This window comes from Clupea harengus, chromosome 22, assembly GCF_900700415.2.
Source record: "Clupea harengus chromosome 22, Ch_v2.0.2, whole genome shotgun sequence".
Classification (NCBI taxonomy): Eukaryota; Metazoa; Chordata; class Actinopteri; order Clupeiformes; family Clupeidae; genus Clupea; species Clupea harengus.
Window position 1 is genome coordinate 4,804,604 of NC_045173.1, and position 15,962 is coordinate 4,820,565.

Here is a 15,962-nt window from a genome sequence, read left to right on the forward strand (position 1 = left end):
CTGTGAAAAATACCTGAGGTAATGTTGATTATTTAGCTCATGGCTTGACTGATCAGTCCTTCATATTCAATCTTTCATTTTATCCACATCAGTACCTCTGGGGTAATTCATTGCCTTTTCTGTTATATCAGAAATATAGCTCATAGTTTGTAAACATATCATAACAGAACACTGGATGTCACACATATGTACTGTGTTCAGTGTATTGTACAGCTGAATGCAAAGGAAAAGTCCTTCAAACAGTGACATTATTTCTGTCTTCACTTTTAACAAAGAACATGTAATCCCTCTCTCCATTAAATCACTTCATTTGCTGACTCAAGTGTAATCTTTTAGCTCAAAGATGATGAAACATCTTCCCAGATCATCACATCTGTCTGTCTGCAGCAGACGACCTGAAATGGATGTTCTATCTACAAATAGCAAGACAATATTGACTTTTAGTTGAACTAATACAACTGACCAGCTCAGCAGAGGCAAACAATCTCAGGTCCCACATGTTCTCAACTCAAACATGCACACACATAAACAAAAAGGGCACAGCCAAAGTCTGGGTCTGTAAGGACTGTGGTGGTGATTTATTTGAGAGGATATATGGAGAAAACAAGTATGGACAGGAGAGACAGGAAAAATAAATAATTGGAATTCTGGGTCTTCTGTGAATTTGGTGTGTTCCAGCTATCTTATTTCCCATGTTTCATGTGTTGGTTTATGTTAAACTAACTACAATAATTACTAAAAGGTGAATAAAGCCAATACTATTTATTTTGTTCTTTTACCCTGATTTTAGCCTCTATCTTTATTGTTGGGGTGGGTTGTAAAGGACTTTGTGATCTTATGCTGGATCAGTGATATATATATATACAGAATTATTATTATTATCATACCTTTTTGGTAGTCTTCATCTTGGTAACACATAAACCCATTACCACAATTGTACTGGTAGTGCTTATACATTTTGGTAATTATTTGGAAAATTTTAAACTAATGTTGCTTGTGGTCTAAACTTTATGAATGCTTTATGTCTGCCAGTCCTGTAGCCACAAAAGAACCAGTGTTGAGTGTTTCATTATGAAGTACTTAAGTGAGAACACATACTCTTTTACAGAATCAGAAGATACTTTTAATGAAGACCATCATAAACATTCCAAATGTCAACACCTATGGAGGTTGCAAACCATTTTCTTGCATCTTTGGCCATTATCCGACCTTAAGGATGAGTTGACATTGGATGTAGTCTCAGGTGATTTCACATTTTTCCCTGGTTTACTCATGTCTAAACCAGACAATTCTCGGATCTGACAAGTGATTGACCTGATATATGATATATATATGTCCTGATATTTTGTCAATGTGATTGTAGGCACAATGGCAATTTAAGGATATTTTCACTGACCTCTTCCACTAACTCATCACATACCACAAAACATTTTGCTTTAAGAAAACAGAAAACATTTATTCATTGGTCATATTAGTACAGAAGGCAAGCTCGGGACTGACATGACCGTAGAGAGAACAACAGTGTGCAACACAAGGAATGTTGAAGTGGAGGTCTCTCAAGATGGCCTTCACATATCTCCAACAGTCTTGGCTCCAGATTGCTGGCCTCCAGCATGCAGTCTGTTGATGGGGATAATCTTCATGGTTGTCTCCTTCATTGAGTACCAGCGGCTCTGCCATGTTGCCCAGATAATGCCATTATCATAACCATTTTCGCCAGCATCCTTCTCTGTGTAATGCCCGCCTGTAACAGAGCCAAGAAGAAACATTATTTCAAGCATATGTAAATCACTGTCACTCTTGACTGTTAATCACCTAAAAGAGTCTTACCCTGGTAGTATTTTCCATTGAGATGAGCAGCGTGACAACGGTTCATCCACCAGCCTGACCCGTCCTGCTTAGCGCAGTTTCCATCATACTTGTCATTGTCTTTGTCCGGCGTGCTGAACTGCATGCCATTGTGGGATGTGTAGAACTTGTCGCTGGGGTCATCACCAAAGTCAAAGCCATCAAAGCCATTCCCAGCATCTCCGCCACTGAAGTAGGCGTAGGTCAGGCGATACATGTCCTGCTCGGCACCCAATCGGAACGAGGAGTAGTCAGCATACCTGCAGAGCAAGAGTTCATATTTATTAACGCATTATTCTAAAGGAATTTTCATTCTTATTTCTTAATTCAAATTCCATATTTCATATCCTAAGCTGGTTTGGACAGAAAACTACATTATCAGAGTAATATTTAACGTTCAACTGCCTAACTTGACCTTATTTTTAGAAGAGCAAAATTCACTGTTTACTCTGCTAAGGTAAACAAATACTGTGTCCGTTTGGAGACAAATGAAGTTAAAATCCAAATCAAGCCATCACACACCATTCTGATGTTAAAAACAGGCTGTTTAGACTGAAGCCTACACCAATAGACACTGAAATCAGTAATTACTTTTTCACTCCATTCCAGTCCATCATCTCTATTCTCAGCACATAAGGAATGTTTGACTGCACAGACAACTTGTGCATCTTCTCAAGCCCAAGCCAAAACTCTGTGCTGTCATCTGGAGAGAGGTATCCAAAACCTTCCTTGTATGGGACCCAATCTCTGTTGAAGTCCACACTGCCATCACGTCTCTGAAGACCACACAGAATAGAGAGTACGTTTTAAAGTTGTTAAAATGGCTAAAGTTTAAATTTTATGAAATTTTAAATATTTACATGACGGCACTACTTTTTAGAGCTCTAGATACAAATTAAGCTATTCAAATTAAGCTATTCAAATTAAGCAATTCAAATTGAGCAATTTAGCAAAGAATGGAACAGGAATCCTGTTACATCACACTACCTTGACCTCAGGACCCATCACTATTGATTTTGTCTTAGTCAAGCGAGATTTCAGTCAACCCAGTAAACATACCCTTTGGAGTACAGTCCACCCACGGCCAAAGCTGTCAATCTCACAGTATACCAGGAACTCCTCTTCTGCCTGCTCTGGTTTCACAAAGTACAGGCCACTGACCTTGGCCCCTCTGTTGGCCACGTCTTGACAGTCTGTGGAATTAAAAGTGAACATTTGACATACGTCATTGTACAGAGGATGTCAACGCTTGGTATTCTAACATGGCTTGTTAAGGCAATGTTTGCCGAAAAACATGGTAGTGATTGATGTTGTGTCTGTGTCACATGGTAGTGATTGATGTTGTGTCTGTGTCACATGGTAGTGATTGATGTTGTGTCTGTGTCACATGGTAGGGATTGATGTTGTGTCTGTGTCACATGGTAGGGATTGATGTTGTGTCTGTGTCACATGGTAGTGATTGATGTTGTGTCTGTGTCACATGGTAGTGATTGATGTTGTGTCTGTGTCACATGGTAGTGATTGATGTTGTGTCTGTGTCACACCTTTGCCTGTGATGGTCTGTATCTCCACCTTCTCCTTGCAGGGCTCCATGCATTTCTGCTCAATCTGAACGGACATCTGCCTCAGAGTCAGCAGGTCCTTGGAATTGGACTCTATAATTTGTTGAAGTGCACTGGATGGAATAAAAACAACCATATTAAAGAAAAGAAAAAAACATATATGCTGACGCTATGATCACATCTTTAGTAACTGATATTATGATATAAACAATTAAAAGCATAGAGGAAAAAGCCTACTATAGCTGTTCTTCCTGGGACACAATGGTCTTCTGGTAGCGTAGAATATCATCCAACATGCTGTTTGACTTCTTTACGTAGAGGTCTGTAGATTAAAAGTATACATTGACAATCTATGGCAATCTGTACTCTACAACAGCTTGACTGAAAGGTATTAATGTCTCCCTGCCTGATGAGGTTTTCTGGGCTGATGTTGCCTGGTCTTTCATGTAGTTGACCTTCTCTTGGGCCCCCTTGGTAGTGTTGGAAATGTCTTCCAGTATTTCCTCCATATATCGCAGATCTTCCTCCACTGCTGGTTTATACTTGTGAAGGTAATCTGCTATTCCACATGTAGTTGGGCAGTATTTTCCCTGTGAGGACAATGAGAAGTGACAAGTGATTGTCTTTCCAACTCTGTATGGCAAATTTTTCTGAAGAACCGTAACTAGTCATTGGAAAATTAGAATGCGACAGCAAAACAACAAATCTTCACTCTATCATCATACTCTATCATACTTACAAATTCATCACTTTGAACACAGTCTGCTGAAGAGTCCCCACGGAGTTGCTTAAAGAAAGAGCAAAAACCTGTGTTAGATCCACAACTCTGGTCAGCTGAGCCCACACAGACAATGTGAGATGCCATTATCATAATAACTTACCGCATAAGCTAGAGAGGTTAGAAGCAGTGCCGAAGCAAACGTGCGCAGTAGAGGGGGAGCCATGTTGCTCTCTGTCACTCTTGTCTGGCCCTTGGACAGGATCTGACTATCTGAACTCCTGTAGGAATATTTATCCGATCAGGGTCCTCTGTGGAGATGGAGATAACAGGGGTTTGAGTAAACATAAACCTCCCACACAGAGCTGTCTCTCTCACTGAGTGACAGCATATGAGTCATCAGAACCTTTAAAAAAAACAAGAAAACAAGACAGATGTATCATCAGGTAGGATTATGCAATATCATATGAACTTGTGTACTTTTAATTTGAATGAAATTTCTACTATATGCACCATATGTATATACAGGTGGATATGTCATATAGCTTCTTGTATAGATCCTACAATTAGCTTGGGAAAGGTTTCTTTTTAGGACCTAAACATGCTACAAGGGGCCTATCCGATAAAGAGTCATTAGCTGGCTAAAATGGCTGAAGAAATATTACATTTGTAATGCTGTAAAAAGAACTGTCATGGCTTTTTGCATTTCAAATCTCTTATACACCTCTTCAACAGGTGTTCAAAATCTAGCTTTCAAATTTGCCAGTATTTCCCATACCCAACAGTATCTAAGGGATATTTTTCCATGATATCCATGATATCCCTGATAATCCACGGGTGTCAATTTATCGTTCATTTCACTATATCTTTTGTATTAACTCCCACATAATTTCAGCCATAATGGAATAGAATAATATGATCAAAATGCATTTCATTATTGATACATATTGATAGTTTTTCCAAAGGTATGACTTTCATTTCTAGATGAGATAAAATGGATAGCACTATAGGTAAACACTAAAACTAAGCACTAAGTATACATTGGTAGTGATCTCCAGTTAATCATTACTTCATCCTTATTCCGTCATTATTTGAAGGGACATGAGTCAGGACATGAATCACCCCCCAGCCACCCACCCACGATGTTTAGAAAAAGAGCAGACCTATTCTGTACCCATGTGGACTATCGTCACAGAGGTCAGTGTCACGATACCAGGATCAATAACATTCCTGTACTGGAAACAATTCAAACGTAGTAGTTTTTGATGCAAGGATATGCTTACTGGAACCAATTCAAGGCTTGGACCATCATTTTAGTTGATGTGTCACTTGGAACAAGAACAATGACTCTGCATTATTGACTGATGGAAAGCTATGAGCACGCATAAAATGACACCTTACATGCTGAATATGCCAGCAGTGGGCACACTCTGCATTCTATTGTTTGCATGGGTTAGGGTTTTTTTATAAGGGGGGTGTCATCTGGATACATCACCTGACGTGGCTTGAAGGTATATACTTTGTAATGCTTAATTTAAATATCTGGGGATACTGAACTGCAGGTTATCACTGTTGAAGAAGTACATCACTACAGCTGTAGTTGCATTAAGAGGTCACTAGAGGCTCCACATGCCACCTTTGACTCCCCATGAGTAGGCAATGAAAGAAAACAGGGACTCAACCACACAAATGACAGACTCACATGACACAAATGACTAATTGCCTAATCATAACTACCATATATAGTAAAAACTATAACTACCATATAGTTTCAGATGAAGTTAGTCCAATTCAATACTTAGTAAGGGACATATATCATTCCTCAATGCCTTGTTTGTTCTGTGGTCCATGCTAAACCTAGAACTGGTCTGTATAAATAGGAAAAGCAGACCCTATAATATTTTAGGCCATTGTAAAATAGCACATTATGGTTTATGCGGTACATATGTAGTATAATGATGTGTCAGTGTAATGCAAGATAATCCATTTATTTTCATATGTAATTGTCAGTTTACATTTGTCATTTATCTAAAAATATCTTTCTTTTAGGGCCAACATCTATTAATAACATAACATGGAATGTGTTTGGGTGGAAGGCATATTGGGTGAGTTGTAAGTCTGAAAGCAGTGATTGCTGATCTTCTTTTGATGGATGTAGGAAGACAGGACATATGTGAAAGAGGATTTTTTGTTCCTACATTTCCACAAACATTTTCCCTTTAAATCAATAGTTTTCATAACGACAGAGGAGTCATTATTGCGTCTTGGTAGGGTCTCTGTTTATTATGTCAGACGCAGGGGAAGAGCATGTGATAAGAAGTTACAGTATGTCCTGTGAGTGAACATCAGATTCCTGATCAAGCAGCTGCTGTAACCACCAAAAGTTGGCCAGCATAATATCCAAAATGGTAATCTTATCATGGTAACAAAGGAAAGGTCCCCACACTGGTATTTCTCAGACACCTGGGGTCAGGAAGCAAACTGATGTGTGAGTGACTGCAATTAATCATAGTATAAGAATGGGGTAGGGCAGGCCATTGAGAACCATCTCAGGCAGCAGGTCAGATAAACCTGATTATCATACAGAACAGCAAAAGGTTGCCAGACCTGTTTGCATTAGAAGCTTAGCTCATATACTGTACATTAAAAGCCTAGGAGTCTTAAACAGCATATATGGCTAGAGTTGGAGATGCTAGTTGTTCAGATCTGACCCGCTGAATATGGAGTATGTTCCACGTGCTTCGTTACTGCACTTTACTGGAATAAAGACAGATTGCTGCATCAACCACTAAAGAAACTTCCTTTTTCTTGTTGTCAGAATAGTGTCTTTTTTATTCAGTAAGCTGTTTTCTGGAAAGGAAAGCTTTAAAGATGCTTGTGAATTCCTGAGGCACTCAGAGGACCAGCTCAATAGGCCTACAGATTTGTGCTTTTGTGCAGCCCACATCTCCCCTGCACAGATGAGCATTCAAGGGGACTGAATAGGGCAGGCAGAATGGAGAGCGAGGCTGACCTTGTAACCAGCTCATGTTACTCAGAAGACAGTAAACACAAGATCCAATCTTGGTACACCAGTGTGACCTTGGGTTGCAGCCCCAGTGTCCATATTTTTTTTTTTTTTCTCTAAATGTTTCAGTGTTTTTTTGAGCAACACAAAAAGATAAGCTGAAAGATATTTAGATAAATAGGTGTTCTGATAATCATGTTATTTCATGAAGACAGTTGTAAGCTGTCAGTGAGACTGCTTCTGTAGTGTCCAATCAACCACAGTATCCTATGGGGAAGTGGTCTAGTTCACTGTGACCTCGGTGTAACTCTGTCTCTTTTTTATAATGGAGCAATTCAAAAGTAATTTAACTTGGAAAAGGCAGTGGCGGAAGTTAGAGTAAATATTCTGGTTAGGGTTAATAGCAGGATTAAAACACAGTATGTTAGAGCAGCTGGTCAAACAGCAACTATTTAAGATATAACTCTTAAATGACGGATCAAAATGTGCTCATTTTCATCATTGCCTTGAACAACAGATGTAATAGACACAAACAGAGCCAACACAAACCAACCATCTTAAGTGCAAACCCAAACATTGCCTTTCATTCAGATCTGTTTATTTCTAGCCAATTAGCCAGGGTAATCGTTTATAAATAGTTTAAATGGTTTTTTTTTAACAGATATTTGAAGCGGAACCAGCATTGAGTCTTCAATGACCACAGAGTATAAACATTAGCAGCTCTAATGTCCTCATGTGTCCTCTGTTTGACACGCGCGGTTCATCCTAGACCACCAAGAGGCCACTTGACCATGTAGAGTTCATGAGGAGTCTGGAGAATGCTGCAAACGCTTACCACACTGAAATATACACATACTGCACACTTCATTATGACAATCTCATTCTATATATAGGATGTATCAAAGCATACACTATGGAGCGATATGTGTGTACATATAAGGAAAGTAATATATGCCAATTGTCAAAATATGAATTTATTTAGGTGACTATTGTGAAATTAATTTTGTTGCAAATCCCACACTTTGACCTTAATACTGATAAGTGAAATCAATAGTGCACAATGAACACTCACAGTTCTCCTAGGCAGAAAAAGGGCATCAGTTTAGTAGGTCAGTGAGAGTTTTACGAACTTGGTCCTTGGACTTCCTAAATTATATACTGTATGTTGCTGTCAAGATTACCAGTAACCCCATTTCGTAACATCCAACATAAATAGGATCACAATGAAGATGGTAGGAAAGGCAATGTTACTATCCTAAAGGTAACTATCCTAAAGTCAGTCAAGAAAGACAGTCTGGTAGTCCATGCAAAGCTCATTGTAGTGCCACATTCTTTATGTTTTCACATGAAATACTGGTTTCATTATTTTATAACACCTCGGTTATAGCCTTTGGACTCCAGTCCAGTGCAAACATGACAGTTGTAGTAATACTAATGTTGATGATCTATGATGCATATACTGCCATAAATCTTGCCTTGTTGTGAACTGTTTCATAGAGTGAGAGTTGGTTGCAACAGATATTATAACTTGTATGACCTGAATGTGAACTGTTGAGTGTGTGAACCTAAACAGCAATGAACCGTAGTTGAACTGCCTGTGACCAGATGGAGGACGCCACTCCAGTCCTTCAGAGCACGCTGCTCACTCTCCAGACTCACAAACACTTGATAAGGCATGCTGGGGTCAGCTATGTGTCGTTGGGAATTTCCAGACATGTTTTTGCTGACAAAATGAAATCTCAGTCTCATTGTAAAATCTGAGCTCAACAGAGCCTAGCTGCTGCAATGTCAGTAAAGGAGAAGCTATATAAACTACCTGCCCACAGATGTCTATGGCGATGAGACTGGGACATGGATGCCCATTACAGGCTGGTACACATTGAAATTGAATTGAAATATGAAAGATCAGAACCCAGCATTCAAAGACCAGCACTCAAGTCAGGACGCCTTTTTGCTGGCCTACATCTGTGGAGGTGAGAGAGGTTAACTGGTCGCCCTCAGCTCTGTTTCCACGAGGGTCTGAGTTTACAGGTTGGCCAAAGCCATTGAGCTCCCTGCTACGACCATGGTAGAGGAGAGAAACGTGCGGCAGTGACCTCACTAAACTTCTTACAGACAGATTTAGCTTTGGCAAATAGCTCACTCACTCACACACAATCAGTGCATTCAGGTATTTATGAGCTTAACGTGATTCTGCAGAATCATTGTTATTTGTAAATTTGTTTGTTTAAAACAAAACTCAAAACATTTGCTAGTTTCAACATTTTCATTCATTTTAGGTTTATTTTTTGTTGATTAAAATATGTTTGATTTCAAGTGTCGTGACTACTTGACTTTTTCTGCTTTGTACCTTGTGATGCCTCTTTATGTCTTCGTTTTGTTGTAGCTATTGTAGGTAAATGTATGGTGGCTGGAAGAGCTCATCCCACTGCAACTTAAGAAAACAGATGCAAATAGACAAACACAAGCAAATTAAGAAAACATCTTTATTTCATCTTCAATTCTGAAATTGATGAAAAAATTTTCTTAATTTTCTTGTATTGGTTTGTAGCCCCCGTTAGTAAAATATTTCAGAATCTCTGCAAGTTCTACATCGGCAAGTTGTATTCTATTATTTAAAAAGATATCAATAATACCAGTATGTTAAATCAGGATATGGTTGAACTAGTGAGGAAATGTCTAACTGTCCACAACACCACCTAAATATCTGTTGCTATAACACAACTTCTGGTGGTCTGATGGGACCTCCACTGTATTCCGAGCAGAGACTCGTCTGATATCTGGTGTGAACTCCTATATCTTAAGACATGACTATAAAAGCAGAGGGACAGTGAGAGTTCAGCAGGCCTCTGCAATGCCCTGGACGTGACTCCTGTCCTGCCTGACAGTCCTCTGGTTCCACTCTCACATCTGGTGATGAGCCAGCTGCCCGCCAGCTGACCTCAACAGGTTCCATTCCAAAATCACCAACTGGATTAAAAAAGTGTATTTCTAAAATGGTCATTATAAACTATGATCATTGGTCTCACACACACACACACACACACACACACACACACACACACACACACACACACACACACCACAATACAGTTTTAAACCTATAGGGTGTGAATATTCTTCAGTCAATACCTCAGTTTTATTAATTTGTCAGGTGAGTAATAGACACTCCCTGCAGGTAAACAGTTGTAAAGTCCTGAAAGGGGAACCATCTGTTTGATGCAATGCCCTTAACCCTCCTATTATGTTCAAATTTTACCCACATCTATTATGCTTGGGGTCAATTTGACCCCAGCAATTTAAACCTCCAAAAAATTATTATAATTCTTTTTTTTTTACCCAAGTTTTTGTGTCAGGTACTTTAGGTTTGTTTGTTGACTACCTAAATAGCCCTTAAAAATAAAACAATACCCCCACCCACCCTCTTTATACATCCAGAATACATGTTACGCGACTATGGAGAAATATGCAGATCCCCATAAAATCTCACTGATTGACCTAAAATTGGAAAGAGATATCCTTCTGGTGTTTTTATGGCTTCATATTATTTCTAAGTACATATTGTTGCTATCTATAACATTTGGAGTAAAATACTATTTCTTTTATCAAGAAAAGTAACAATGCGATGAAAAAAGTGGATATTTCTTGTATATTTTATACAATTAAAACAGCCTGGGGTCAAATTGACCCCAAACAACACCTATGCGTAAAGTATGTGTACAGGACATTGAAAACATATCATCATGTTAATTTTGTCTTTACCCAGTTGTCCCCATTAAATTAGGAAAAGTCATTAAATATGAAGCAAAAAAAATGATGTCAAACATTTATTTAGAGACGTTAAACATTGAATGGGGTCAAATTGAACCCAAACATAATAGGAGGGTTAACATGAACTTACAAACAAACAGTGATGGATTATATGAGTCACCTTTTAAACTATCTTATGTCTAATCCATAATTAATAAAATTGCAGGTATATTATATATTTGAAATTCACAAATGACTTCAATGAAAAACAGGAACAAGAAGTGCAATACATGGCTTTTTTTTTGTATGGGAGAAAAAAAAACATTAATTTCTTATAAGAGAGACTTTCTTCTCACATTCCATTATTCATTTGGGAACAATCTCTAAAGAAATCAATGCAAGGAATTTGAAGCCGGGAATAGTGGAATCCATACCTTAATCCTCTTCTGTCCCAGACACGCTAGATTAATGAGTGAACTGCTCTAGTTTTCCCCTGACTAAAATGTTTGTTTTCCAGCATGACATAACTGGCATGCTCTTCAGACATGAAGGGGCACAGGAGTCTGTGGCGATACTGATGCTCCTCTTTGTCCTCTGTCCCACAACCAATTAAACCCAAAGAAGCTTACAGCCCACCTTCTTTCAGTTTAGTTTTTTTGGACACTGAATGGCCACACAATAACATTTCAGGATCACAGTGAGTAATCTGGCCTTCTGAGAGTTGAGCGGAGTAGCCTAAATCGGCCTTAGACCTATGTGACCCTCCCTGTGAATTGGGTCACAATGAACAACATTTTGATTCATGTCCAGAAGTAATCCTCTGAAACCGTAAATGATAGATTGCTGCAGCACGGCCCACTGCTGTATAGTTTGGGGGCAGGGGCCAAAATGAACAGGCGCTAGTCTGGACATAATCAGCGCAAAGATCAACTCAAGGATTCTTGAGTTGTGAAAACAGTAAACTATAGTGTAGATTAATATTTACAAGGCGAGTGAAATCCTCCTCATCACTTGCTCTATCTCTCTCTCCTGCTCACTCTCCCATTCATCAAGAAGCCATTCCAAATGATGTGTGATATACTGTACTTCATGTGAGGCTAGCATGAAGCTAATGGCTTGAAGCAACTTAGCTTGTCCAATTCTAGTGAATAAGGAAGAAGAACTGATTATGGGGTTTTATGAGGCACCCTCCTCTGCTAAGTATGCCAGAAAAGGCATTTTTAGATAGCTAATTTCTCTGATAATGGTTGCAGTGTTAACAACTGTCATAGAGTGACATTTTCAGATTGCTGTATTTCAGATCAATATTTGGTCACATTTTATTTGGATGGTGCCCTATAGACTATCTACAGATGCTCAGATTATAAACAAACTATATGTTCAAACTCACAACTAAAATGACTACACTATAAACTACAATTTATAATTGAGGTTAGGGTTGGGTTTGGTTAAGGGGGTGTTCAGTGAACAATTAGAAAGACTGAACTTGAATTTCAACAAACCATCAGTAAAGAATCTGTAGGCAGACTATCCAAATAGTGCTACCCAGTATTTTTCTGCTAGCCTATGTAAGATCTGTTCTGTTGTCTATTGGCAAGCTAGCCACCTAGTGACTAAAGCTAGGTTATAGAATTCCATCTATAGCAAATCCTTACAACAACTGTTAGGTTCATTCAGTGCTAACAGTAGAATATTTGCGATAATGCACAGACATTGCAGCAATATTGTATATACCGATACCTACTAACAACAGTTGATGTGTACATCATTCTCTATGTACTTAAAACTGGTTTGTATTCGGAAGAGACACTAGATTTTGTCTGTGAATGGTAAAAAAACATGTCAATCAGATGAATAATTTGGGAATTTGATTACCAAGATGCCTCTGCCATCTTGAAAGTTGCTCTTTCTCTCTCTCTCACACACATTTTTGCTCAAATACCATCCATTCTGCTTTTGCCTAGCTTACTATACAGGTTGTATGGGCATTCATATGGAGAGCATTCTTGGAATAAGTGTAGAGAAAGTGAAGAGGAAGTGTACAGTTGGTCAGTTCATTGAAAAGATGGCGTGCTGTGATGTGAGCCACATTGGCACAGTGACTAGTGTCTCAGTATGCACAATGTACATGTGGCCTTGATCAAATTTCCATAATGGGACACTGTCACGAGGTCTGATGCAAGGTCTTACAACTAATAACTAATGCATACTTTATGTTGTCATTATTAACATTGTGCAAATCAGTGAAAATGTATAGGTAGTGTGACATTTTTTCCCCTCAGATTTACGTATATTCTCGCATGGTTGTAATTACTGCCACAGTTGTTATAATTGATTGTTTTGGAGGAATACATTAGTATGAAGCTCATTTCAAGGCGAAAGGTAATCGATCAATAATATATAAAAGTAAGGCATATACTGTACATTTTAAACATGTTTGTCTGAGTAGGCTATGTCGTATTTTGATGGTTAAAATTCTTTCAGGCATCCCGTGAGAAACCCATTCGCAGCCAATCATTTCCTTAGGATTAGCTGGCAGTACAATTACCCCCACCTTACACGACACGTGCCAGAGCAAGATTTGCAGGCATATAAATGCGCTTCATACATCCCTGCAAATTATAAGAAAACCAAAATGCTTGACTCACTGACGATAGTTTTTGAGAAGCTATTCCTTCTATCCAATTTCAACTTATTTAGAAACTTATGGCCGGAGGAGGAAGAGAAAGGTTGCTGCACTTCCCCCACCCTCAAGCGGGGGGACTTGTTGGAGGTGCAGCGCACTCTTTTCATCCATTGCGGTATCTACCTGGGTGACAACAAAGTTGCGCATCTCATGCCTGACATTATGCCCATACTCACCATGAACGAGAAGAAAATAAAGAAAGTCGTGACGAATAACAGACTAATCCTGGGTTGTATCTACAAGAAAGCAACCATACGCGTCGACACAGTGGAAGATTTCGCGTACGGCGCAAGTATTCTTGTCAACACCATGGACAGCAAAGTGAAAATGCAGGCACTGAGTCAAGACGAAGTCGCACGGAGAGCCGAAAAATTGGTGGGAGATATTCTCTACAGCCTGCTCTGGAATAATTGTGAACACTTTGCAACGTATTGCAGATACGGCTCACCCGTTAGTCAGCAAACAGATAAGGTATAGGCCTAATTTAACTTTTGCATTCAATTTATTTTGTATTAGTTGACATGCATTTATTTTGTTGTTGACTTGAGAAAACGTACATTTGATTCTGAACAGATTTCGCAGTTTTGAATTTTTATTTTAAAAGAAGAGCATTATTATAAAAACAAAACAAACAAACAAAAAACAATTATTCTTATTTATTGTTGCTTATGGTAAAGTACATATGTATAAAATAATACAAGGTAATTATGAATAAGTGGTGACACTCCAAGTAGAGTGTTATTTATCATACTGGTGCATTTAAAACTGTTGCGTGTCTTATTCTTCCTTGTCTTTTCATCAGTTTTGTGAAACTCTGAAAACAATCGTCCGTGACCAGAGGAGTGTCCTGCTGGCCATCTTGCTAGGAACATTGTCCATTGTTTGCTTTGGCCTGACACCTTCAACAACATTGCCAACAATACTTATTCCTTTCACACTGTGGATGGCAGGCTGATGGACATGGACGTCCATAAGGACCCCACACATGAACACTTTTACTAGGGTGTCCACTGAAGTACTGAAGTGGCTGAATTGTACCACAACACATGATTTACACCTGGGTTCAATTCCAGATATTGTATTATCCCAGAGAGGTTATATGAACATAGTAAATTGTATTTCTTAAAGCCAGTCCTTTAGCCTGTTAATTTTGCACATGCAAGCTTTGGATCTTTGAGCAATTTGTTATCACTGTATTGTAGTTATGAATACATTTGTTTAAGAATGTTTAAGAATGCTTAGGCTGATTGAGACTATAGTAAGAATGTACAAAGCTGTATAATCACGATGCCTTATTTTAAATTGATAGGTATATGTCTGGTTCCATTCTATGTTCATTCTTTTTTTATGACCTTTCCCTAATAATTGGACAAGACCAAATGGCTATTATGCTTACTGCTGTCACATGCATGCCTGTCAATAACATCCTGCATCTGGGCCATCAAAGTTATATTTGTTTCGAACATAGCTGATTTCCAGCTGCCCTTGTCATGCAGGTGAAGTGCCTGAATGACCGGAACACATGCATGTGTACACAGTTCTCAGTGAAATCCTCTTTGGCACTGCTGAAAATGGATGTCTAAACAAAGTGCAATTGTAGCCTGTAGTCTTTGTATTCCGGTATATGTAGATACTCTATTTTTTTACTGAATGAGAGAATGGAATTGACTTGAAAATGAAAGATATTTCGATATATTCTAATAAAGGAATAACAATAATGTTGCACACATGGTTTGGATTTTAGATGAAAAAAATATTGTAGGAATATTAACCAATTAGCCAATTCCCTCCTTTGATGGAATGGTGGTGATAAGAAAAAACTGTAGAATTGGATGCAGACTGGCCATAACTTATTACATTTGAGAAAGTGAAAAGGGAAGAACTAGTAGTCTCTTTCCCCTAACCTACATACGGTAGGTACACATTGCTCTGGCTGACCCTGACTGGTGAGACTTCTAAATTTGCTTTAAAAGGCAGAACATTTCCACAGCTCTGTTAAATGTTGATGTATTCAGGTGGTCTCTCTGTGAATTAGGGTTAGAAGTCTGTAAATGCCCCAATAGCATAACTGGTGACCATAAACAGACTGAGAAAAGTGAGGAGAAAAAAGTACTGAATGTGATTTTTCATAAAAGTATCCATTAAAACTACAGTAGGGAGCTTTTGTCTAAAACTAGAAAGCCAACAGCCCTGCCTTGCAAATACCAACTACAGCTGGCACTGATGAAAGCTAAGCGATCTATTCGCAGTGCTTCTGCATGACAGCCCCTCCCATATAAATGGACTGCCTTTTCTATTTATAACATAATAAAATGAGACAAAAGATGGGAACATGACAGAATGGATGATTGGATGAATTCAGTGGCCAGCGCTTGCCAAATTAACACTGAT

At 38.7% G+C, this 15,962-nt stretch overlaps 2 protein-coding genes across 4 annotated transcripts; one reads left to right on the forward strand and one right to left on the reverse strand.

Annotated features, from left to right (window-relative positions):
• Positions 1-1,435: 1,435 nt before the first annotated feature.
• Positions 1,436-4,449, reverse strand: fgg (fibrinogen gamma chain). The gene is made up of 9 exons (XM_012831822.3): positions 4,292-4,449; positions 4,150-4,197; positions 3,817-4,000; positions 3,648-3,732; positions 3,393-3,523; positions 2,908-3,041; positions 2,440-2,624; positions 1,831-2,108; positions 1,436-1,744 (listed from the first exon to the last, which is right to left on the reverse strand). The coding sequence occupies exons 1-9, from the start codon at positions 4,352-4,354 to the stop codon at positions 1,569-1,571; spliced, it is 1,284 nt and encodes a 427-aa protein (XP_012687276.1). The 5' UTR covers positions 4,355-4,449; the 3' UTR covers positions 1,436-1,568.
• Positions 4,415-15,289, forward strand: lrata (lecithin retinol acyltransferase a). 3 transcript variants are annotated; one of them, XR_006151531.1, is made up of 4 exons: positions 4,415-4,574; positions 5,226-5,325; positions 6,178-6,233; positions 14,374-14,487. XR_006151531.1 is itself a non-coding variant. In XM_012831778.3 (2 exons), the coding sequence occupies exons 1-2, from the start codon at positions 13,521-13,523 to the stop codon at positions 14,524-14,526; spliced, it is 675 nt and encodes a 224-aa protein (XP_012687232.1). In that variant the 5' UTR covers positions 12,775-13,520; the 3' UTR covers positions 14,527-15,289. The 3 variants fall into 3 exon arrangements, 1 of the variants encoding a protein (XP_012687232.1); XR_004162883.2 differs by lacking the exon at positions 14,374-14,487 and adding an exon at positions 7,797-9,451 and having other exon boundaries at positions 4,421-4,574; XM_012831778.3 differs by lacking the exons at positions 4,415-4,574; positions 5,226-5,325; positions 6,178-6,233 and adding an exon at positions 12,775-14,042 and having other exon boundaries at positions 14,374-15,289.
• Positions 15,290-15,962: the final 673 nt, after the last annotated feature.

Bases quoted from the DNA above. Each gene is read 5' to 3' on its own strand.
- fgg (XM_012831822.3), bottom strand. From the start codon at position 4,354: ATGGCTCCCCCTCTACTGCGCACGTTTGCTTCGGCACTGCTTCTAACC. The intron at 4,001-4,149 runs GTAAGTATGATA...TTGTCCTCACAG, and splicing joins GTGTTCAAAGTGATGAATTT to GGAAAATACTGCCCAACTAC. The intron at 2,109-2,439 runs GTAATTACTGAT...CTTGCTCTGCAG, and splicing joins GACTGGAATGGAGTGAAAAA to GTATGCTGACTACTCCTCGT.
- lrata (XM_012831778.3), top strand. From the start codon at position 13,521: ATGCTTGACTCACTGACGATAGTTTTTGAGAAGCTATTCCTTCTATCC. The intron at 14,043-14,373 runs GTATAGGCCTAA...TCTTTTCATCAG, and splicing joins TTAGTCAGCAAACAGATAAG to TTTTGTGAAACTCTGAAAAC.